This window comes from Nelumbo nucifera, chromosome 4 (assembly GCF_055504915.1).
Source record: "Nelumbo nucifera cultivar China Antique chromosome 4, China Antique-T2T, whole genome shotgun sequence".
Taxonomy (NCBI): domain Eukaryota; kingdom Viridiplantae; phylum Streptophyta; class Magnoliopsida; order Proteales; family Nelumbonaceae; genus Nelumbo; species Nelumbo nucifera.
This window is the reverse complement of record NC_142652.1, coordinates 5,764,882-5,789,643: the sequence shown is the minus strand read 5'-3', so window position 1 is coordinate 5,789,643 and position 24,762 is coordinate 5,764,882. Positions and strand designations below refer to the sequence as shown.

Sequence of the window (24,762 nt, the reverse complement as noted above, 5' to 3'; positions counted from 1 at the left end):
TGGGGTGGGAGTCGAACAATTTTTTTTTTTTGATAGATAAAAACCCATGTTGGGTATCATGCCGTGGGAGTCTTAGCATATTGGGGTTTTCCCTCTTTTCTTCTTCCTGGTTCGAACTGAGTGAGAAGTGAGAACTGCACAATTGAAACGACGATCAAGGTGAGTTTTCGCATTTTCTTTCTTTCTTTTCTTCCTTTCTTCTTCTTCTTCTTCTTGCTCTTCTGTTCTGGCGCAAATGCGCAAGGGTTTCTCCCTTATTCTTCCGTTCATCTCTTTCTTCTTCTATTTTTTTATTTTTTTATTTTTTTATTTTTGCAATTTTCATACGGTTTTTGCTTGTCTACCGCATTGGTAACTCCAATTTTTGAGTTTTTATTTGAAATAGAAACTGAGAACAGAGTTTTGCTTTGAGTTTCCTATTGTTCCATCTTCAATATTCAATATAGCCTTTTGTTTTTCTAATTTTCTAATTTTATTATAACACAAAACAGAGTTTGGTTTGAACTTTGAAGTCTGTAACTTACTAACAATCGACTAACCAAGTGATCAACGGCCAAGGTAATTTCTTATTCTTATTTCTTAAATCATAATTTTCTATGGTTAATCTGTTGCGGTTCTACTTAGTGTTACATAATTACCAAAATTTTAAAAATTAAAACCGTGGTTATGGTTATTCTGAAAGCCTTTTTCATTGCCAAATGAAGATGGAGTCCGAAACTATGGTTTTAATGATAAGGTACTTGCTCCAAAAGAAATGGGTGTAATTTGAAAGGTCATTAGAAATTTAGAATTTAGAAAACAGGATTTTAAATTTTGATATCAAAGTTCAAACCAGGTTTTGATCTTTAATTAGGCTTCGAGCCTTGAAATTAGAATTTTAATTAAAAAGTTGGTAATTTTTTTTTTATTCAATTGGGAATTAGAGAACTTGCTTATACTAATAGGAACAAATTATAGTTAAATTCTCATAACTGGATGAACATGTTTGATATACCTTGCTTGCTAGTTGGTACTTTTAATGAAAGTGTATCTACTAATTTAAAAATTTAATTGTTTTGCCTAGTTTCATTGGTAGGAAGTCTATTTATTATAGGAAATACATTTCAAAAAATTTATTGTAATTTTTTATAGGAATTTGCAATTTTGAACTTCACGGATTCATATTTTGTAAATTGGGTATTGAGTGTCAGGTGTGTTCTTCATCCCATCTTCCTTGTTTTTACCTTTTTCTTATATAGTCTAGAATTTGTATCGTGGTATCAAATTCTATATGGTGATTCGTAGTCACTAGTTATTTCGATTATAGTATTGTTTTTTTAGTGCTTAGATTTCATAAGAGTAACCTTGAAAAAATTTCAACACATTTAATAGTTATTAGACCATTATACATTAAATAAGTCACACATGATTACATAAAATTTAAATTATTTGTTTCTTTTTATGCTTTTTATTGAAGGAGCTCTAATCTAGTAGTCAATTAAACTTCACCTTCAGTCGATCAATCTCCATTGATATAAGTATTCAGGGTACAAGTACAAGTAGGTATTTATTTATTTATCTTTCTGTTTGTTTCTTTTTATCTCATTTCCTTCTTCTTAGACACTAAAGTAGGGAATTCGCCCAATCTCCTGAAGTCCTCTCCCTTATTTCCAAAGCCTAAAATACGAATTTTGTACACTCTTCTTTCCCTCATTCTCCATCTAAATGAAGGGCTTTGTCACTTTTTTCTTTTCTTAAGGCCATCTGGGTTTTGCCCATCCTTTTATTTTTATGCGGTTTTAATCTCCATTAAAGGGAAAAACCAAAACTTCGATGTTTTACTGACCCGTATGTGGCTTACTGGTTTTGCATTTTAGGAGCTCCTGAGCACCACTCTTCCTTGCAATTGTCTTCTGGAATATATAGGAACTACTGTTGAAGAGTATGCATTTGTTGGTCTATTTTGAATTGTTGTATGTCTTGGTTTACACAACACGGACATAGGATGTCCATTAAGTACTGCATTTGTGTTTTGACCTGATACACCAGCTAAATGTCTTATTTGTTGATGTAGTAGAAAACAGGAGAAAAATCATAATTTGCTAATCAGAAAAAAAAGAAAAGTTGAAAATTAAAGATGACAAGTGTCTCTCTTCAATTTATTGTTAATTATTCAATTACTTATTTAGTCAATATTTGGTTTAATCAATTTATGAATTGTTAGCATTTCTGTTAATTTCTAGATGCCTGGAGGTGAAGCTGGACCCATTGACCTGGACCAAACAACAGCAACATTGGAACCTGAGAAGGTTACGGGAGGGTTATATGTTCCTGGGAAAGATAGAGTGGTGTTCAAACCTCCTGAGAGGAAATCTATTCTAGGTATGCTCCTGATCTGCACACAATACAATTGGTAAAATCTTCTTGCTAGGTTGTGGTTGATAATAATAACAATCTTTTTTGAGATAATATTCTATCCTTTCTAGAATATTGTTTTATGTTTCTCAATGAATATTTTAAAACCATTATTTAAGATTAGGACCTGCGTTAGACAGTTAGTTGTTGAAAACCAATAAGAAACACCGTTGGTGAAGATATTCCATTATTTTAGACATGTCAATTATACTTCACTAGTCTATTCCAACTTTTATGTTGATAAACACTGGCAAATAATTTTGCCAAAAAAGGGTATTTATAATCAAGCTCAATGTCAATCACAGCATAGTTGTTATTCTGCATGCTATTTACTATTTCTAAAAGCTCTTCTCTCTCTCTCTCTCTCTCTCTTAATGGATGTTAGGGATTATTAAGGAGGTGGTGGATGAATTCAAAGAATTTTAGTGCAATTCTGCTCATAAATGTTGAACTCTCTCCTTCAATATCTCAACATCCTCGGATCCTCCTAAATGATCTCCACAATGAACATGGTGTTGACTAGAGTCATTCAACTATGAGTGTCCGGTCTTGGGATTGTTTTTTTTCTTTATCGTGGGTGATTTCTTATTACTTATTTTTGTAATCTCTTTGTTCTTTATTTCTTTATAAATTTCTTTTTAATATAAAAAAACTATGACACCACAATGACTCTGTAAGCAACCAATTAACGGACTCTTATCAACACATGTCAACATAACTAATCTGGACTATAAAATGCTAAATCAATATAACAAAATAGCAACTTATGACCAAACTAAATTTATTAAAAAAACTACAAGATACATCTGAGGTAGCTTCATTATTAGAGGTTGGACTTTTGGAAAAAGGTGCACTAGTAGCTAAGTATGTTCAACCCCCTTCTGTTGCATGTTGGTAACTATGTATCCTTCTTATGGGTTGAACTTTTGGAAAATTCCTGGGAAAAGCCTTGTTGATCACAAGGCATTGGCGCATTGCCTGGTTTTGAAGTGGGGGATGTGACCTTTTTTCCAAGAAAATGTGGCCTGGGGATGTGTGTTTCCAATTTATGTGCATGTGACAAGACCATAAATTAGATTTACTTATAAAAAAAGACCATAAATTAGAATTATCATCTACAAGCTGGTTTGGCAGTGTGGTGTCCAATATTTTGAAAACCTCATTTAGCTGGTGAGGTGAGCGATTGCTTTTTTTCTCCAAAATAATTATTTATTTATTTTAATCTGTTGAAGGGTTTGGAATTGGATGAAGGGTTTGGAATTGGACTCAAAGGAAAGTTCTTGGAAAAAAAAACTTTGTATTCTGTTCTTGATAGTGATGCTTTGGAACTAGTAATTTGGATTGCATTTTCCCCATGATATGGGGGATTTTGGATGAATTGGTCTTCATTTTAGGTGTTTAAGGTGGTACTTTGTAATGGTTTTTCTGCAGGTTTTGTGTCTCTTTTATGTACATCCATATACTTAAATTATTTTTTTCGATGGTTGTGGCAGGAAGGGGAATAAAAAACTTACAAAACAGGTAGACTTGAGTGTCATCCCCACTTCTAATTGGTAAAAGAGACTTCCATAAAGATTGAGAGAATGAATAACCAGTGCTGGTTCAACATTTTACATCCCAATTCCCTTTTAGGTCCTCTAAATAACTGATGTACACTACAATCAGTGCCCCTACTGGGATGCTGATGCTGTGCTGGTTCAAGAATTGCAAAAAGAATGTGGCCTCCTTCACTCTTAATGCTTGAACCTGAATGGTAGGTTCTGGCCAGTGGAGACTGGCAGAATTCCCTAATGGGATTAGAGATATTCTGAGCTCCTTTCATCTTCCTCAAGATGGATTCCTAGGGGATAAAACACCATGACTAATGATCTTGCTAGGAGAGATGTGATGATTTTGTGTAGCATCAGTCCTACCCCCCCATTATTTTGTTCGAGGATGAACTTCTAATAGAATTGGGTGTTTTTAATGAAATTTATCAGTTAAAAATTCTATCTGATTTTTTTTTTGCTCTAAAAAGATCCTTATATTTGATTTGGAGAAAAAACCAAATATCCTAACTAGCTTTAATTCTAGATAGAGATAAACTTTAATGTGATCCCATCAGCTATCAGTGAAGGAAGAGTGTCTTATCTTTTTCTGTTACTAAAATTCTTGTTATTTCCTTGCTATATAAAGAAGAAGAGTGGCTCCAATTAGGGGACAGGGAGGCTTAAATTGGGAGTGAAGAATCTTAATAAGTTTCTCCTTTTGGGTATCTCTTAAGGCCTTAAAAAGCTTATCTATTATGTGTGTGTGTGTGTGTGTGTGTGTTGCAGCTATATCTGGGGTCTTAGGTGGGGTGCACCATGCACTGGGTACATGCCTAACTTTTGGCCTTTTTTGGGCACAAGACTCAAACCTGCATTCTCACGTTTGTCAGCTCGTTATCTTACCATTACACTGAACTGACTCCTTCCCTATCATGAAGGTTGTTAGAGACTATGTTTGGGGTGAGACTATATTTGAAAAATACCGGCTGAGGGGGCCGCTTTCCAATTTGATGTGGTTTTGGTTTCAAAACATTTCTTTTATTTTGATCAGTGGTTTCAATTTTTTTTTTCATATATTAATAAGTTCCTGTTTGCACTTAAAAATCTTGGAAGCCACAGTTCCCAATTTCCATACGATGATAAAGGACGAGTTCAACCTTTGCATTTTTGTATTCAATGTTGAATATTTAAAATACCTGTCTTAAATGAGTTACATGTTCAACATGCTTCTTCCTTGAATCATCCTTGTGCTGGTTAATGGTACCTTGTTACTGCATTTGAATTTGCCCTTGCTTTGTGAACGTTATTGAACTTTGTTTATACTCTAATATGTCTTTTAACGAATTGTCCTATTAATTTTAACAGGCTTAGATGTCCTTGCTGATGCCAAAAGAGCGTCTAAGGGTGACAGTGTATTTAAAGTTCCAAGAGAAAGACCTATATCAGTTGCAGCTTCCATAAATGAAAATGAAAATGAAAACTCTGCTTCCTCTGGATTAGATGAGGTTGAGACTGATATATCACATAGTGGACATCAGCATGCTGGTCGTCGTTATCGTGAAGCGACTTCAAAAGACACATCCCATTCAGGTACAAATCATGCTATTACTTGACTGATCATAGACCTCAATTGTTAATGATTTTTATTTCTTTCAATTTTATCTTGTCCTTGAATTTGATAATATTTTCTTAAAAACTTGATCAAATTAGTATATATTAGAAAATTTTTGGTTCACTAAGTTGGGATTCCTGATGGTTGGGAAAGGAGTGGCATTTAATCTGGGGCTAGATAAACATGCAGTTGCAGTATGAATGCTCATGTGTTGCCAATATGAACTATTGCCTTACAGGCTTACAAAAGAAAGTAAATGATTTAATGATAACTTACATCTGATTGAAAAAAATGACTGATGAGGTTTTAATAACTAATTTGCTTCAACAGGGAGTAAGGGCCCTAATTTTTCTCTCTCTCTATGTAAACTCATGATTATCGATATCGATGGTTGTCCACACTCGTATCAATATATAAAAGGGGGCATAATCATTTATTTGTCCCCATTAATAGGGCTGTTCATGAATTGGGCCAAACCGATGACCCAACTCGATCCGAGTTGGTTGGTTTTCTTAAATTTTCAGTCGACTCCAGTTTAAAAATATAGATAAACCGACTGATCAGTTTGGGTTGCGGTTTATGAATTTATAAACCGAGTAAAACTGACCGGAACGACTATATATAGTGTGATATAGTATAGCCGTTAAAAAAAGTGATCTCTCTCTCATATAAGAAATGTCCCACTTTCCCGTAAACCACTTTTTACAATGAAATGACCTATCACTTTCTGTTGTGTCTGCAACCTAGCCCCTACCTCCTAGGCCTATTTTAGGACCTACCCCTATGACCTACCAATTAATTAATTTTTATTTTAATATTTGAATAAAATATTCAAAATTTTCAATGATGATTGCTGTCATAACAATTTTGTCCTAAACCTATAACTCTAGGATTCATAATGATTTTCTTTTTTTCTTTTTAATTTTTACATCATTTCTGACAGAACATTAAGCTACATCTTATGAGAAACTGCAAAAGTACAAGAAAAAAGTATCCAAAGTTAGAAAGTATTAATGGAGATCTCTGTTCGGTTTAAACCGACTAAACCGAGCACCCGACAGAATTTTTACAAATCGGTTTATGCTATTTGTCGTCAGCTTCAGTTGGCACAATAGCCAACCCGAAATGTTCTGTTTGGTTGCCAAAAATCTGTATAACTGAACCAAACCAACCTGTGAACAGCCCTACCCATTAAGATGATTTTATCTCTACCACCTGCTTGGTTGGTTGCCTAGGTGGCCTCCCAAATGCCCAGGTGGTCACCTAATCTTAGACATTACATGGTCGGCTATGCCCTGTTGGGGATCTGTTGGGGGAAGGGGAACTATGCACAACTTGTTTAGATCAAGTGCAAGTACTTTCCAGGTTGTGTATGAATAATATGTACTTACAAGTTCTCCATGAGCTTCTAGTTAGGCTTCCATTATTTTTTCTTGTGGTGCTACCTTGTTTTAATTTAGCACTGTGGATATGTTTGGTATTGCAGAAAGTGATCTGACATTGGAAGGACCAGTTAGTGATAGAACTCATCGTTCAAATGACCATGCACGTTCCAAGGTAAGTAATTGTATCTCCTTAGATCATATTAATTTATTGCACATCCTTATATTCTAGTGACTTTATCTGATAACCAAACTTGTTCCAAGGTAAGTTATTGTATTCCTTACCTTGTATCAATTTCATTTGATGGTGATCAATCAATCATGATTGATATTAAAACTGTATTGTAGACCTTCATTTTTCAGATCAACACTTGTTCTAATTTGCAGTGCTTCATCCTGATGTGCACTTAGATTTGCAAGGGGATCATTCTCTAAATATTTTATTTTTATTTTATATATTTGTTGCTCTAGAATCAAATTTGGATTTGCATAACTAAGGCCTTGTTTGGCAATACTTTGTGCTTTGCAATTTTGATAGTATAAAAGTACAAACTACAAAGCATGTGTAGTACTTTTATTTTCGTACTTTTACTTCGAAAACCGTTTGGATGAACATTTTTCAAAAATATACTTTTCAAAGTAAAAGTAAATAATGGCATTTGGATACAACAAGATGCTGTATTACGTGTGCATGCCACCATGTGGCATATATTGAATATGTTCAGATGCCCAGTGACATCCATATGCGTTGCCATGCAGCATCTATATATGCTGCCACATGGCACCATGACATAAATGTGTCACTAATTACATTCAAATGCCACATGCCATCCATATATGCTGCCAAATGGCATACGCTTGTCACTAACTTCCTTTAAATGCCACCATATGGCATAGATATGCCATTGAATATGTTCAAATGCCATGTGACATCCATATATGCTGCCACATTGCACACACATCATTGAATACATTGATGTGCTTATACTTCCATGTGGCATCCATATATGTTGCCACGTGGAGTGTGTAAGTATTGCATGTGTGGCTGGTGCACACATTTTAGAAAGTATAAAGTACATGAAAGGGAGAAAAAGCATAGAGTATCGAAATTCAACTTCGTGCTTTTCACATTTTTTTGTACTTTGCCTAAGTTACTGAGTTACTTTTTTTTTGTTAGCGAAGTTACTGAGTTACCTTATGAGAGCCAAAATTTGGTCTGGTTTAGGGTGTCTAGTGTTTTTAAATTTTCCAAGGCATTTACTAGTGCTCCTTTCTTTCCTCCCGTCCCCAGCTTCTTTCTTTCCTCCCTTCTCTTCAGGAATAGTGCCCCTTATTTATAATGGGAAGGAAGGGGGGTTTTTGATTAAAAATTGAGAAACAAAGGGGGTTATGGTAGGGAAGCTAGGGATTGGGGGGCACCCACTTGATATTTTTGGAAACTTGGGGTGATCTGGGAGTTAGGTCGGGGGGAAACTAGGGAATTGGTCATAGGGTAATTTAGGTAAATTTTGATAATTTTGGAAGGAGGGGTATTTTTGGGAATCAGGTTAGGGGTAATTTGGGAATCGATCAAAGGGGTAATTCGGGTAATTTTGGTCAAGGGTATTTTGGGAATTTAGGCGAATTTTGGAAGGAGGGGCATTTTTGGGAATTAGGTCAGTGGTGTATTGGAAATTGGTCAAAGGGTAGTTGGGCAATTTTGGTCAAGGGTATTTTGGGAATTGGTCAAAGGGGTAATTCGGGTAATTTTGGGACTTTAGGGAAGGTGGGGTATCTTGTTAGGTCAGGGGTATTTTGGGAATTTAGGTTAGGGGTATTTTGATAATTTTGGCTCTAAAGGGTATTTAGGTATTTTCAACTGAAATCTGGGAGGGTGGGGTTTTCGGACATTCTGAGTTGATTGGTGGAGTGGGACTGGGCTAAATGGTCCTGGATCAGGAAGATCTGGCAAGGGCTTGATTCGGTTAATCTAGGGGCTCAAAACAGAATATTTGTGTGATCGAGGGGCAAACAAGGTCTGATTTGGATGAAATTTCATAGGGTAGGATTTTTCGGCAGTCTAAGGTGATTGGTAAGGTTAGATTGAGTAAATTGGGCCCGGATCGGGCAGATTTGTAACCTGGTCAATATGGGAAATGGAATCTTGGTGCGATTAAAGGGTAAACGGAGGTATTTTGGGTTGAGATTTCACAGGTGGGTGTTTTGGGAGGTATTGGGTCTGATGGTTGTGTCCAATCCAATGGTTGAGGTGTAAGTGGAAGTTGATCGGGGCCATCGGATAGGTATCAGGCAGGTTTAATGGTGGATCTGAGGGATTTCAGGGTGAAAGTTGGGGTTTTTGGGTGTTTTGGAGGGATCAGAAGGGTCTGATTGGGTGTTTGGGGCAAATTGGAGGTTCAGGTGGCGGATCGAGCGAAAATCGGGTGCTGACAGTCCCTAATTTCCTTGGCAGTTTCAGCCAACATTAACTGATTCCTAAGAGAAGCCTGAATGGTGGAAACAAGCCAAGTCATTATCATGTAATTTTCTTGCTCCCACTTCTCATGATCACCCCCATCACTAGTAGGTTCCTTAATCTTTCTAGTAAGATATTCCAAATTTCCCCTTCCTCTAATAAACATCCTCATAGCCTTGTCCCACTCCAAGTGGTTGAGATCATCAAGAGGGATGATAATAATTGGAAAACTCATATTGTCCAAGCTACTACCAGGCAGGGACTGACTTCAAGAGGAGACTGACTCTCCGAAGATTTTGTTTCAGGCACCAAATATCACCCTCACACACTGCTTGAACCGTCCAACAATAAACTATCACCACACACCTCTAGCAGCTTAATGACTACATGAAAAAACACTAGATGAAAACCCAACAGCACCATTGTAACAGTCAAATTACATATAGTTCAATAACGCACCATCAAATACTTGCAGAGCATCTTCCAAGGCTGAGATTAATAAAATTTCACAGTAGCCGCCCCCACTGAGATGATGTTTGGGGTAAAAAAGTTTTACATGATAGTTATGGACCTATAGTGTAGGGTATTTTACCCCAAGGAATAAAGTAACAAATAGGTTTCAGAAAGCAAGAATGTCAAGAAAAAGAATTTTCTAGCAAAAGTGTCTAAAAGATGAAGAAAAATTTAAAGAGATTCAAGAAGATAGCACGCTCAATTCTCATCACCAGCTGTCACCTTGTCACTAAAATAACCATAGCTTTCTAAAAATATGTTGGATTTATAAGATCTTGACCTTGTTTGATAGAAAACTGAATAACGTATCTAATGACAATGTGGTACTTAATGCAACGAGCATAAAGCTTTTTACCTATACAGAATAGGCTGAAAGAAACATGATTACAACTTTCACAAAAGAATTTTTTGTTAAGTGGATACTCCACATACAAAGACAATTTAAAATCTCTTTATAATACTATTACAACCTGTATTGATAAAAAAATACTACTCTAACTTGTTGATACTAAAGAAGCTAAAAGAAATGTTTAAATCTAGAGAAATCAGCCCAGTTAATGGAACATGTGGAATTTGGCAGAACTTATATTGAAAGAAAAAGAGGTTTCGAAATTTATCTCATGGCTTGAAGTTTTTATCTGCTAATTGTATTGCTCATCATGTCTAGGCATGCCCTGTGGGTCCCACTTTTGGCTTTTGCCAATTTTTCTCCTGTGAACTTCTTATTAGTGGGACTGGGGTCAGAGGACTTTCAGGCCCTTTCTATCTTTATTTCATGTCTGTCAGCTTCTCTTTGAGTTTCTAAAGAGGCTCAAACTGATCTTACCATGTACACACTGCTGCACCAATCAAGTATATTTATGGTTCTTTTTGGTAAATGTTGGACTGGGTATGCTAGTAATTCAAATGTTTTGCTGTATTGAGTGGACCACCCTGTTTCTTGTTTACATGATGAAACTCTACTTTTTCCCCTGCAATTAGGAGTAGATATATGAATCAGGTGTTTGGTAGGCCCTTACCGAGTAGGGAAATCATAGAACACATGCTTCTGTTCCTAAAAAAACTTGAAAAGATCCTTTTTTTTTCCCTAGTCATGATATTAGTTATGGTGGAAGGTTCTCAGTGAGGTAACTCTATATTGCCTTTGCTAGAAGTGTCATGGGGAACTGTTGATTTTTGATGCATTTAAGGAAAGTGGTCCCTCTTTGGGTTGAAGCCTTAATGTTGTTGGCTTTCCTTAACCAGGTGCTCGCCATGCATCAGATAGTGGAATCTTTCTTTCCTGCGAGGCCTCCTTCTTGGGGGAATTCTTTTTCCCCATGTTTCAGACATTTTGGATCTGTTCCTTAATTCTTGAGGCTATTTTATCTCGGACATTGCTGTCTTTGGGACTAGGGGTTTACTTGGTGTTGTGTATCTTTCGTGTTTGTGGTCTTTATGGAAGGATAAAAATAGGAAAATTTCAGACTAGTCTTATACACCAGTAGTGTGTCTTTGTGCTAATACCTGTCATCTTTTGATTGATTTGGACTCTAATGAATTCAAAGGGCTGAAAGTTAGAGATATTATTCATGGGAAGTTTTTCCTTTGGGTAAAAGGTTGGGGTGGGGGTATATTGTAAAGCTTTTGGCCACGGGACTTTCTGTACATTTTTATACTCTCTTCTAATCATTAATAAGTTTCTTATATTTTCTTTTATTTTTTGGTTATTTAAAAGAAGGTTCTTAAGTTCATGTTTCAAATGTATGCTTTTATATGTGTGTGGTTGCATAGGTCAGAGAGATGTCATTGTATACCACGTCATTAATGGTACTTTATCTCTACCACAAGATTTTCTTACTTTGCTTTCTTATTGAAGGTTCCTTCTCCATCTACTGGAAGTTCCCGGAGTATTCGTTCTAGGAGTCCTGTTCGTCATGATAGAGACGGACATCATGGTGAGAGAAAAAATATCCAGGATGAAATGAGGGGTGAGAGCAGGAGGGTGAGGCAAAGATATAGTGATGACAGTAAAGAACACTCTCATGGAAGAGAAAAACACAGCCGTTATGCATATGACCAAAAGTATGGTGGGGAACATGAAAGAAAACGAAGTAAATATGAGTATTCTTCTAGGAGAACACCTGGTAAGTTATGCTTTTCAGTTTCTTTTATAGGAGAATGAATGCATTCATATCCCAAAATCATCATTATCATTATCGTAATCAATGAGAGTTATATTTCATATTTTAACTTAATAGCAGTAACTGTAATTATTTTGTTATTTATATAATAAAAAAGTAATATACTTTGTAGGTAGATCTGCCTGGGATGATGGAAGATGGGAATGGGAAGATACACCACGGCGGGATAGTCACACTGCAAGTGATAGGTATCATCAACCTTCACCATCCCCAATGCTAGTTGGGGCATCACCTGACGTACGATTGGTTTCACCGTGGTTGGGTGGTCATACACCTCGTTCTGCAGGTAGAAAGTGAAATCAGTTTGAAATGTTGGTTCTTACTTCAGCTGACAAAAAAATTGTTATCCTATTTTAAATGTCGTGATGGTTATTAAATTGAACACCTAAGTTTATGTAATTGTATTGTACAGGACATTCTTCTTCTCCCTGGGACCACATTTCTCCTTCTCCAGTTCCAATACGTGCATCTGGATCCTCAGTCAGATCATCAAATTCTTATCCTGGTAGAAGGTCCCATCAATTTTCTTCTGAAAATTCAGAACCAGGTTATGAGGTATTATGTGCTTATGAACCTTATTTATTCTTGAAATTAAATGCTAGTGCTGGGTGCACATTCATCCTTGTCTCCTCTGTGTTGCTTTTTTTTGATATCTCTATGTGTTGCTTATGCCCTGCTTTTTGTGTTACTTTATGAATTATATTGTATTTTTGATGTGCTGCTTACAGATTTCATTTTTTCCCTTTGTATAATGTTTCTAAGCTTCCTTTATCTTATTTCCAGGATGGGGAAACTGACAAAACCAAAGAACATAACCATGAGGTTACTGAAAGAATGCGTCTAGAGATGGACTATAATTCTGACCGTGCATGGTAATTGAATGCTTTGAGTTTTTTTTTTTTTTAATTTGTTTCCAAGATAATTGGTGGAAGTTTTATATGTTTTTGTTTGTGAATAATGTTTGAGGTTCATTTGATGCCATATTTGGTTATCATTTTTAGTAACCTGAAAAGCATTATAACTTGTAAGATCAGTTTGTACGGAACTCAAGTAATTCTTCTTCTAGTAATCGGTTTTCATTTGTACCATGTTAGTTGTTTTCAATTAGCAAGGTCAAGTAGATGGTCGGTCATAGAGGTTGTGGATAGAACTACCCTGAAAAATGCTTAAGTTAACTGTACATATTTAAATTGCTTATTTAATGTATGTTTGGCAATGATGTATTTCATGAAAGTTTTTTTTGCCATCTTTGCCACATCAAAAAAATGGAAACATCATTTAATTGCATTTGGAAAAATGTGTTTTTTGGAAAAGTGTTGCTGCAATGGTTATGCGTTGGGTTTAGGGTGGGTTTCTTGAATTGTCAAGATGGTGTTTACTCAGTTTGCATGGTGATCTTGAATCACCAATATGATGTGCACACTGAAGTTTGAAAAAGTTGACAGCTTTTCTGAGATGTCATACCCTTGTTATAATGAAAATATTTTAAAATAAAGTCAAAGCACTTTAGCGGTATGCATCTCTACCAAATGGTTTATGTGTTTTTTTAAATGATGCATAATCAGGAGGTGGCATTCCTGATTCTTGGTAAAACAAAAACACTTGTAAAATGCAGTGATGCCAAACACCCTCTTAGTGAACTTCTAGATTTATTTATCCTTAACTTGTTTTCGAGTGTTGGTATTTATGAGGCTTTGATTTGTTGGTAGTCTTTATCTCTACTTTGGTAATTGTGGTTTCAGCACTGTCCAGATTATCAATCTGGAGCTTCTGTTATGTTTTTTTTTTTTTTCATGCACAGTTACAGTTTATAACGGCTACCCAATTGTCCTAACCTTTATTGTTTCTGGTTTTCATTTAGGTATGATAGAGAAGAAGGTAATACAATGTTTGATGGTGATAGTTCCTCATTTTTCTTTGGGGATGAGGCTTCATTCCAAAAGAAAAAGGCAGAATTGGCCACGAAACTGGTATGTGTGAATATATAGTAGGTAGTCTTTCCAATTGAAAACAATATTCTATCAATGCTTGCATGCTTAGTTTTGTAAATGTTGCGAGAAAGACATGTTATCCATTCCTCTAGAATCCTTTTTAATTTATTTTTTCCCCTTTTCGGTGGATAAATATGAACATATTCATGAGGCAATACATCACAAGTTTGAAACTTTGAATTATGGGCTTAAATAGTATGATAGTTATTGGTCAGTGCTCATGCACATTGCAAAAGAAGAAAACCAGTTATCATAAGATGAGTGACTGTGTAGTAGTGCCCAATGCCAAGAACTCTTTTTTCAAGTCTGTGGATAAGTGTAAATGACTCTGGAAGAGAGGAATTATGAAACTCAAGGAGACGATCTCTTAGTTGCCCATCATAGGTACAATGGGTACCAAAAGATTTTTGTGGGGTGTTAAAGGATTATGCTATACTACAATATTTCATACTTCATAGGCATTGTTTTATTGATAGGTGTAAACTATTGGCATTGTTTTCTGCAATATTGTGCAGAGAACTTGATATGGGATTTTGGGTAGCTTGAGAATTGCTTTTCTAAGGGTGCCCTTTTCTTGAGGTCCTTTTATGTACAACTACTCATTATACACAAGACCTTTTATTAATACAATATGCTTCACCTTTTTTCAAAAAAAAAAAGGATATGTACCATAAAATCTCACTAGATGGTCTAAGCAGGATCATTCTTTTTTATTTTCATTTTCTATTCCTTTGGAATATTCAATAGAGTCAATCTAGGCAGATCTGGATATAACACAAGCCCAAGCCCAAGAGTGTTAGATTCAAGTTATAGGATGGATCAACTTGATAATCAGTTCAGGTGGTAAAGTGAAACTTGGTGGATTAGGACAAGTTTAGAGACAATACAAGCCCAATCCTAAGACCTGGACCTTGGGCCCAATTAGCCTGAGATAAATCCTATAAATAAGGCTTGTGCCTGAGTGCCACGGTCTGACACAGGCTTAGCCTTGCCTATGCTTGGTGGGCTTACGTTAAGGAACACCATCGTCATTTTTGCATGTAAGATTTTTGGGAAAAGTGATGTTATCTTTAGGCAGACCACCAAAAGCTTAACGTACTCTTTGAGGAGGGGTGGTCGATCTCCTTGGGTGCCTAACCTTGGCACTCCTAGACCAACATCCCTTGTGGGGCAGCCCTGGTTAATGGCTAGCATGGCTACCAGGGTTCCTCATGGGCGCACACATGCTCATGGGGACAGTGCATGGACCGACATTGCGCCACCGACACTCAAGTTAGGCTTGGCATGCAGGCTTGGCTCAAGCATGACCCTTCACCACGCCAGCCCCTTGCCTAAGTTGAATGAGCTATCCCGTTGCCCATAGCGCACGGGCGTGTTTCGGTCCAAGCGGTTCCCTATCATCATCGACACTTATGTGCCTACATCATCGGCGTATAGGCACATCGGCGCCAAGTCGCCTCACATCATGGCCTTCCCCCTTTAGCACGTAAGAGGCGCCTCCCATGGATCGGCAAGAGCTAGTCGAGAGCCCCGGCCATGCGACTTGAGGTCATGATCCAGTGCTACTGACCTCGGTTGAGTCATCTCATCGGGCAACTCCTAGGCCTAAGCACACATCAGGCTTGTCCTGGCCTACCTTGGCTTGGACGCCACACGGGTTTCTTTCGCTGCAGAACTACCCCCGTGACAGTTGGTATCAGAGCAAGCTAGCCAATTGCTGCCGTAGTTGGTATCAGAGTCGATCAACATAGAGCCAGTTGAAGCGGTCATCACGACAAGCAACACATCGTGGGGTGCGGTCCCTAGGCACTTCCACACGGGTTCAAGAAAGAATTCATATCAGGCCTGGCAAGAGGCCATTCATTCGTGTCCCCATTCCAATGACTCCAAAACAGCGCCCTTGTGGGGGTAGACGCATTGAGCGCTGTGCTCATGCGGGGGCAGACGCGTGAGCCATTACATGGAAGGCATATTGTGGCGATTTGAGTGGGGGAGTGCCATGCTTCCTCACGAACATTAGTTGCTGTTCATTTTAGTGAGTTGTGGGCGGTGCGCCTACATCTTGGTTTCATGACAGATGAGCCATTGTTCTATAGCTTTGTCTGAGGCACTACTAAGGTGGGGACAACAGTCCGAAATTGGTTGGTGTCGACGGTTGGTCAAGGAATATCACTGCAGTGACAGTTTTGCCTCAGATGGGTCCTTGGTTGAAGCCACAATATTGGAATGATAGGAATGTGGGTACACTGGCCGTTGGAGCATGGCGGCCCTACACCGGCAAAGCATCGAAGGACATGCTCAGCATTCACAAGGCAGAACATTCGCAGCAACACACATCACATGGCGAGTGCATGTTCGGCAACATCATGGGAAAAAGTTGCCACGCTCGCGCACAACTCAGTTAGATCTCCTTGAAGCATCACACGTTGGGGCCCCCTCGGAGCGAAGATGTAGCCCGAACTAGCGAGGTGAAGTGTAGTTTCGAGGGCCAAAAGAGCATAAGCATGGCTAGGTTTGAGTAACCCGAACACAACGAGGTGAAGTCTGCAAGCCAGCATGGTGAAAGGGTACACCTAGGAGACATGCCAACAATAGGAGTAAATCCATCACATCGTATTCGGTAGCACCACCGAAAAGCTACCACGAAGACGGTCGGGCCTTGAGGTAAAGAGATACATGGGGCGGACCTCTGCGAAGCACACATCCAATTTCTTCGAGGGCCCTTCTCACACATTTCAACGGCATAGCCATTGCGCGGTTTGAGTAACCTCAACATAGGGGGTGAAGTCCAGGCCAACTGACATGGTGAAATGGTTCCGTCCCCATAAATGGACACCAATATAGGCGAGACCTGGGTTGGCCAGGCGAGCCCAAAACTGGCACAGAAGTGAATGGTGCGGAACACAAACACCCATTCACAAGAAGAGCCATTGTCGAGGATGACAATGGATTGAGTGGGGGAGCTTGTCACGGTCTGACACAGGCTTAGCCTTGCCTACGCTTGGCGGGCTTACGTTAAGGGACACCATCATCATTTTCGCTTGTAAGATTTTTGGGAAAAGTGATGTTATCTTTAGGCAGACCACCAAAAGCTTAACGTACTCTTTGAGGAGGGGTGGTCGACCTCCTTGGGTGCCTAACCTTGGCACTCCTAGTCCAACATCCCTTGTGGGGCGGCCCTGGTTAATGGCTAGCATGGCTACCAGGGTTCCTCATGGGCGCATACATGCTCATGGGGACGGTGCATGGACCGACACTGCGCCACCGACACTCAAGGGAGGCTTGGCATGCGGGCCTAGCTTAAGCATGACCCTTCACCACGCCAGCCCCTTGCCTAAGTTGAATGGGCTATCCTGTTGTCCATAGCGCACGGGTGTGTTCCGGCCCAAGCGGGTTGCCTATCATCATTGGCACTCATGTGCTTGCATCATCGGCGTATAGGAGAACCTGCACATCAGCGCCAGGTCGCCTCACATCATGGCCTTCCCCCTTTAGCACGTAAGAGGCGCCTCCCATGACTGGCAAGAGCTAGCCGAGAGCCCTGGCCATGCGACTTGAGGTCATGATCCAGTGCTACTGACCTTGGTGGAGCCATCTCATCGGGCAACTCCTAGCCCTAAGCACACATCAGGCTTGTCCTGGCCTGCCTTGGCTTGGACGCCGCACGGGTTTCTTCCACTGCAGAACTACTCCCGTGACATGAGGGAGCTTGGTTCTGCCCAGGCAGATGGTCGGTCTTGAAGTTCTTGCTCATGTTTGAACTTCTACAACATTATAACCCAATATGCACAGAAAATTACATACAATTATCATTAGTTAGTAAATATATACTTGTACACGTATACATGAACATAACTATATGTGCATGTCTTCGAGAATGCGTACTTATGTATATGTATATGTATGTATGTATTTCCATAACATGTAATGGATATATGTGTTTCTATGTGTTCATGCATGTGCGAATGTGTGCCATGCTGATCTTGTACAGTGTAAATGTACTCTAGCATGGACATAATACTATATAAACATTCAGAAAGCATATATACAGAATGTATATATCACTACATAAAAGGGTTATCAGCCAATGCTAGCCGACTCCATGGCATTCATGTCAAGCACAAAAGTGGAGTTGGCTAGATAAATCCTGTTTTATCATTCTGTCTTGTTTAGTGCTATATCCATTATTGGCTCTTATTTCTCATGTTATCCTCATATTTTACTATTGCAGCAATCAATGGTCTGTACTGTACATCAATTCCATGGGGTTCATAATTCATATATCATAGAAGATTGGGTGGGCTTGGGTTGGGGCAGGATCAGACTGGGTTGGTCAAACTGTGCTTGGTCTGGGCTCTGGGTGAGGCATCAACCCGAGCCCAACCTGAGTCAGTGTAAAGCCTGAGGTTCCAGGCCCAGTGATGTAGGACCAGCTCTGTTCTAATCCTTAGAGAATGTTGAATGGTCTTCTTGATCAGAATTTTATAATGGCTTCTTAAAGGAATAAGAGAGAAATAGGGAGAGAAAGAAGAGAGAAAATACATTTATCAAAAAAAAGAAGAGAAAATACCTGGAACTCACAGGGTGCCTAGAACCACTCTAGGGCATGGGAAACACTCACCATAGCCAGCATAAGCTGAAGAAAACTCGATATAATTCATTGCCTTTGTGTAAAACGTCCATACATATTTATAGTCTCTAAACTCGTAATAATCCTAGGGGTCAAACTGTTAGACTCAATACTCCTGGTAGGACTCAAACTAAGTTGTCATATCCTATTTTAATTCAAAGAAGACTCAATAACTCTAATCCTACTTATGCAATTACTCTGAAACTTTAGACATAAACAAACTATAACTAGACAAATTAAACCCTATCAATGGATCCCACAGAAAATTGCAAAATGAAAAAAGTACCCTTGGTGTTCAGTTCAGTCCAAATCCCAAGTACCATCACTATGCCATATCAGGACCTGTTGTAAGGCCTTCTTTCTATAATAAGTCTTCAAGGGTGCCGATAGATTCCTATCACCCAGGATCAGAGTAGACTGTAGAGTCTGAGTTGCAACCTATATTCAAGATGGTTTAACCCAAGTTCAATCTGACTCATAGAGGTGTTTATTGTGTTGACTTGTGTTAAGCTTAGTTACAATATCATTTAATTGGTTGTTCTTACCTCATTGAGGATGCCTTGAAATATTGTAGCATGGTTCCTGAGGCTATTTGTCAGCCTTTGATATCATCACAACATCTCAAACAACACCATCTCATGATCAAACAGAATTTTACACATCAGATGTACAACTGTTTTTCTGTTTTTCCCTGTTTGAGGCATGGTCATAAACTAGCCACGCATTAATTACCAATCATACAACTATGGTGCGCACACTTGCTCAGAGTATTGTCATAACCCAAGTTCAATCATACAACTGCTTTTTGGGAGGTCTGTATTGTTGTCTATCATGTCATTATTTTACTCTTACATGAATATGATCTATTTCAGGTTCGAAAGGATGGAACACTGATGACACTTGCTCAGAGTAAAAAATTATCACAATTGACTGCTGATAATGCTCAATGGGAAGACCGGCAACTTTTGAGATCTGGAGCTGTTAGGGGGACAGAGGTACAGACAGAGTTTGAGGATGAGGATGAACGGAAAGTTATTCTTCTTGTTCATGGTATGTAAATACAGTGATTAGATTTAACCAGTTACAAATGGAACTATACTATGGCTACCTATGCTTTCCCTATTAAAGCATTGCCAAGCAGTTGATCCACCTAGCCAATATTTGGCAACTATGTTAGGGTTTAGATGATTTGTGGTTTTTGGACCAGCAATTAATTTTGTATTAATTTTAAAATACAAATTGTACTCCTGAAGAGAGGAAGAGATATCCTCGAAAGAGAGGAGTGTAGTTCTGGAGAATTGGATTTGAAATGCTGTATCTTAGGCTGCAGTTAACAGTAAATATGATGACTCAAGGTAATGATGGGTGATTTGGAAGCAATGAGAACAAAATCTAGAACTTTTTCTACATAATTAAGAACATCAGAAACTAATTTTAGCCGAATATGTATATATTTTGGCCAGATGTTTGAGTCAATTTGTTAAAATGACCTAGGAATCTTCCACGTGCAGTTTTCCGTCCTTCGGGCAAATCTCATCTGATGCTATATATCCAAACTAAACCATTTCTTCTTGCAATTTTGAATTTAAAAACTGGAAGGTTTTGACTGTATATATCCTTCTTAATGTAGTTGCTCACATTCTCTACTGAAGAGAGACATCTCACTGCCCCCTATAGTCTAATTATTGGTAAAGGATCAAGGAAAGGCACACCATAATTAAGTTATTGACACAATTTTGGAGTATTTATCTACTACTTTCTCACTGTGCTTATGGTTAAAATGCGTCTGCCTTGTTAATCCGTTGACCTAATTCAGCACATCTTGTTATTGCAGACACAAAACCACCATTCTTGGATGGGCGGGTTGTTTTCACAAAGCAAGCAGAGCCTATAATGCCATTGAAAGATCCTACTTCTGATATGGCTATCATAGCACGCAAAGGATCTTCTTTGGTTCGAGAAATTCATGAAAAACAGAGTATGAGCAAGTCACGTCAACGGTTTTGGGAGCTTGCAGGATCAAAACTTGGAAATATCCTTGGTGTTGAAAAGACAGCTGAACAGGCATGCTTCTTTCAATTTTGAATAACATCTATAAATTTTTAATTACCGTTTTGCAACTATATTTATTAATGCTTCATCTGTCTCATTTTATTTTTTCAAACCAGATCGATGCTGATACAGCGTTAGTAGGGGAAGAGGGTGAAGTTGATTTTAAGGAGGATGCAAAGTTTGCACAACACATGAAAGAGAAGGGAGAAGCCGTTAGTGATTTCGCAAAGTCAAAGTCCTTATCCCAACAGAGGCAATACCTGCCAATTTATTCTGTACGTGATGAATTATTGCAGGTTAGCACTTAGTCTCTGTGGAAATCAATTTAGTTTCACATCAGGTTGTAACATGTTAAGATGCCAATGCATGTGGTGCACATTTGAAGTATGCTTTGCTCTATGGATGTACACATTTCCTAATTAGGACCCAATCATTTCATAATAAAATTAGAACAATCTAATTGATATCATGCAGCCAATCTGATATATCTCATTCATTTGGATAACTAGAAGAAATGAGAGTTAATGAAAGTTCCTTGTTGTTTGTAGAAAAGAAGAAACAAGAGAAGCATTAGAAGATTGAATTGTTTTTGTTTTGCCCATTTTCTGATTTTTGACCCAGAAGGACAATTTCATGGATTGGGTAGAACCAGGGCTGGGAATTACTTTGTAATGTTGCTGCAATATATTGAAATCTGATTAGTACTGGGCAAGCCATGAAGGCATTGTAATTATTGAACTGCTACTTGTTTGGGGCAGTTTGATTTTACATTAATAAAAAATATGTTAATTATCAAGAAAGGAACATGTACACAAACATTTTGTGTTTGAGCTCCTGGATGGACCATATCTTGTCAAGGAACTGTAGTGTAGGGAGGGTGATTCCTTCAGTTTATGCATTGCCTCACTAAAATTTAAGGGTCAAAAGTTTGATTAGGCAAGTATTTTGGGTACGGGTTCTTTTGGCCTGTGACTTGGTTAACACTTTGTTAAATCCAATCAGAAAGTCCAGCATTTTATTTTCTCATATACTGGAAAATGGTTTCTGTTAAATGATTTTACTAATTTTAATGAACATGGTATTCTTTGTATCTATGTACTTGCTGCTTGTAGCAATTACATGGTTTGTGGAGTTAAAAAGAGAGAGAGACAGCAACACAATTTTCCACATTTTAATTCAATTTTGGCTGGTAATTTCCCATGTATCATTTAGTAATGCTCCTCTAATTTCATTTCATTTGGTCATGGATTAGGTAATTCGCGAAAATCAGGTAGTTGTAGTAGTAGGCGAAACAGGTTCCGGAAAGACAACTCAACTTACACAGGTTTGTTCAAATCCTCACATGTATCTTCCACATGGTTACACATTTAATAAGAACTTCAAGCATCTTTTTTCCATGCTTTCTAATGTATAGATATTCTTGACAGTATTTGCATGAAGATGGATACACTATTACCGGAATTGTTGGTTGCACTCAACCAAGGCGTGTGGCAGCCATGAGTGTTGCCAAACGTGTGAGTGAGGAGATGGAAACTGAGCTAGGTGATAGAGTTGGTTACGCTATTCGGTTTGAGGATGAGACTGGGCCAAATACAATTATAAAGGTAATCAGTTGATCTAATTTCATATTTTTTGATATAATCTTGTTTATTATTCAGAGTTTTGGTTCCTGTTGTGAGATAAAATTGTTCCATTATGATGTTTTTGTTGTTCCATAGAATAGCTTAACCAATTGATTATGTAGTCCATCCGTTTGTTCATTTTTTTTTTCTTTTTTTGGCTAAACCCTGTCATTCTAATTTGTACAGTACATGACAGATGGAGTACTTCTGCGTGAGACCCTGAAAGATTCTGACCTTGATAAATACCGGTATGGTTGAGCTTTTGCTTTCATAAATTTGGAAGTAGTTATGTGTTTGTCCTATTCTCTTACAGTACCGTATTTGTTTTTTTTTGTGGAACTAGGTGCTATTTTTAATTGAGGTATTATTTTTGCAGTGTCATTGTCATGGATGAAGCACACGAGAGATCTCTAAGCACTGATGTACTGTTTGGAATACTCAAGAAAGTGGTTGCTCAGCGTCGTGACTTTAAACTCATTGTGACATCTGCAACATTAAATGCAGAGAAGTTCTCCAACTTCTTTGGAAGGTAAGATTTCCTACTTGATTACCATTAAAATTGTATCTCTGCATTTCGTCGAATCCTGAAGTTTTTCCTATCCTAATATTTTCAGTGTACCAATTTACCATATACCTGGAAGAACCTTCCCTGTGAACATCTTGTATAGCAAGACACCATGCGAAGATTATGTTGAAGCCGCAGTGAAGCAGGCCATGGCTATCCATATCACAAGCCCACCTGGTGATATTCTCATCTTTATGACTGGTCAAGATGAAATTGAAGCAACATGTTATGCACTTGCAGAGCGCATGGAGCAGCTTACCTCTAGCACCAAGAAAGGGGTCCCTAAACTGTCAATACTACCCATTTACTCCCAGCTGCCAGCTGATTTGCAAGCCAAGATCTTTCAGAAAGCCGAGGATGGGGCTCGAAAATGCATTGTGGCCACCAATATTGCAGAGACGTCACTAACTGTTGATGGTATCTTATATGTCATCGATACAGGTTATGGTAAGATGAAAGTTTACAACCCTAGAATGGGTATGGATGCCCTCCAAGTATTTCCAGTTAGCCGTGCTGCTGCAGATCAACGAGCTGGCCGTGCAGGAAGAACAGGGCCAGGTACCTGTTATCGCTTGTACACAGAGAGCGCCTACCAAAATGAGATGCTTCCAAATCCCGTGCCAGAGATCCAGAGGACTAATCTTGGCAATGTAGTTTTGTTGCTTAAATCCTTGAAGATAGAAAACTTACTGGATTTTGATTTCATGGACCCACCTCCACAGGATAATATCCTAAATTCCATGTATCAGCTGTGGGTCTTGGGTGCCCTGAACAATGTTGGTAATTTGACAGATCTTGGATGGAAGATGGTAGAGTTCCCACTGGACCCACCACTTGCTAAGATGCTCCTCATGGGGGAACAATTAGGATGTGTGAATGAAGTACTGACAATTGTTTCGATGTTGTCGGTGCCATCAGTGTTCTTCCGGCCTAAAGATAGGGCAGAGGAGAGTGATGCAGCCAGGGAGAAATTCTTTGTCCCAGAATCAGATCACCTTACATTACTCAATGTCTACCAACAGTGGAAAGCAAACCAGTATCGAGGAGATTGGTGTAATGATCATTTCTTGCATGTCAAAGGGTTGAAGAAGGCAAGGGAGGTCAGGTCTCAATTGTTGGACATACTCAAAACCTTAAAGATTCCACTTACCACATGTGGGCCTGACTGGGATGTTGTGAGGAAAGCCATTTGTTCGGCATATTTCCACAATGCAGCAAGGTTGAAGGGTGTGGGGGAATATGTGAACTGTAGGAATGGGATGCCATGCCACTTGCACCCAAGCAGTGCACTATACGGTCTGGGTTATACTCCAGATTACGTGGTTTATCATGAATTAATATTAACAACTAAAGAGTACATGCAATGTGTGACTGCAGTTGAACCTCAATGGTTGGCTGAGTTAGGCCCCATGTTTTTCTCCGTGAAGGAGTCGGACACATCGATGCTGGAACATAAGAAGAAGCAAAAGGAAGAAAAGACGGCGATGGAAGAAGAAATGGAAAACTTGAGGAAGTTACAAGCAGAGGCGGAGAGAGAAAGCAAAGTCAAGGAGAAGGAGAGGAGGGCGAGGCAGCGGCAACGGGTTTCATTGCCGGGATTGCGTCAGGGTTCATCTACCTATCTTCGTCCACCAAAGAAGTTTGGCTTGTGATTGTATTGTATGTTATGTTGTATCTGTTTATCGTATTGTTTTTACTTGATAATTTTTACATTGAAATGAGATTTTATTGTACATGGAGATGGAGGAGCGAAACGGTACTCCGTTAATCCAATTAATACGGTGTAACAACCTAGCAGCATGCATAAATATCAAATTTACGTCTTTTTCCAACA

The 24,762-nt window shown here is 38.5% G+C and overlaps 1 protein-coding gene across 3 annotated transcripts; it reads left to right on the top strand.

Moving 5' to 3' along the window:
* On the top strand, positions 1–24,762 carry EMB3011 (RNA helicase family protein). Of its 3 annotated transcripts, none has more exons than XM_010250652.3 (18): positions 68–159; positions 492–558; positions 2,223–2,361; positions 5,289–5,513; positions 7,022–7,092; positions 11,744–12,011; positions 12,181–12,354; positions 12,481–12,623; positions 12,852–12,940; positions 13,930–14,038; positions 19,562–19,739; positions 20,524–20,753; positions 20,858–21,037; positions 21,994–22,065; positions 22,169–22,345; positions 22,550–22,611; positions 22,740–22,892; positions 22,978–24,762. In XM_010250652.3, exons 3-18 carry the CDS (start codon positions 2,223–2,225, stop codon positions 24,578–24,580), a joined length of 3,873 nt encoding a protein of 1,290 aa, XP_010248954.1. In that variant the 5' UTR covers positions 68–159; positions 492–558; the 3' UTR covers positions 24,581–24,762. The 3 variants fall into 3 exon arrangements, with proteins under 3 accessions (XP_010248953.1, XP_010248954.1, XP_010248955.1); XM_010250653.3 differs by lacking the exon at positions 492–558 and adding an exon at positions 1,132–1,190 and having other exon boundaries at positions 97–159; XM_010250651.3 differs by lacking the exon at positions 492–558 and having other exon boundaries at positions 1–159.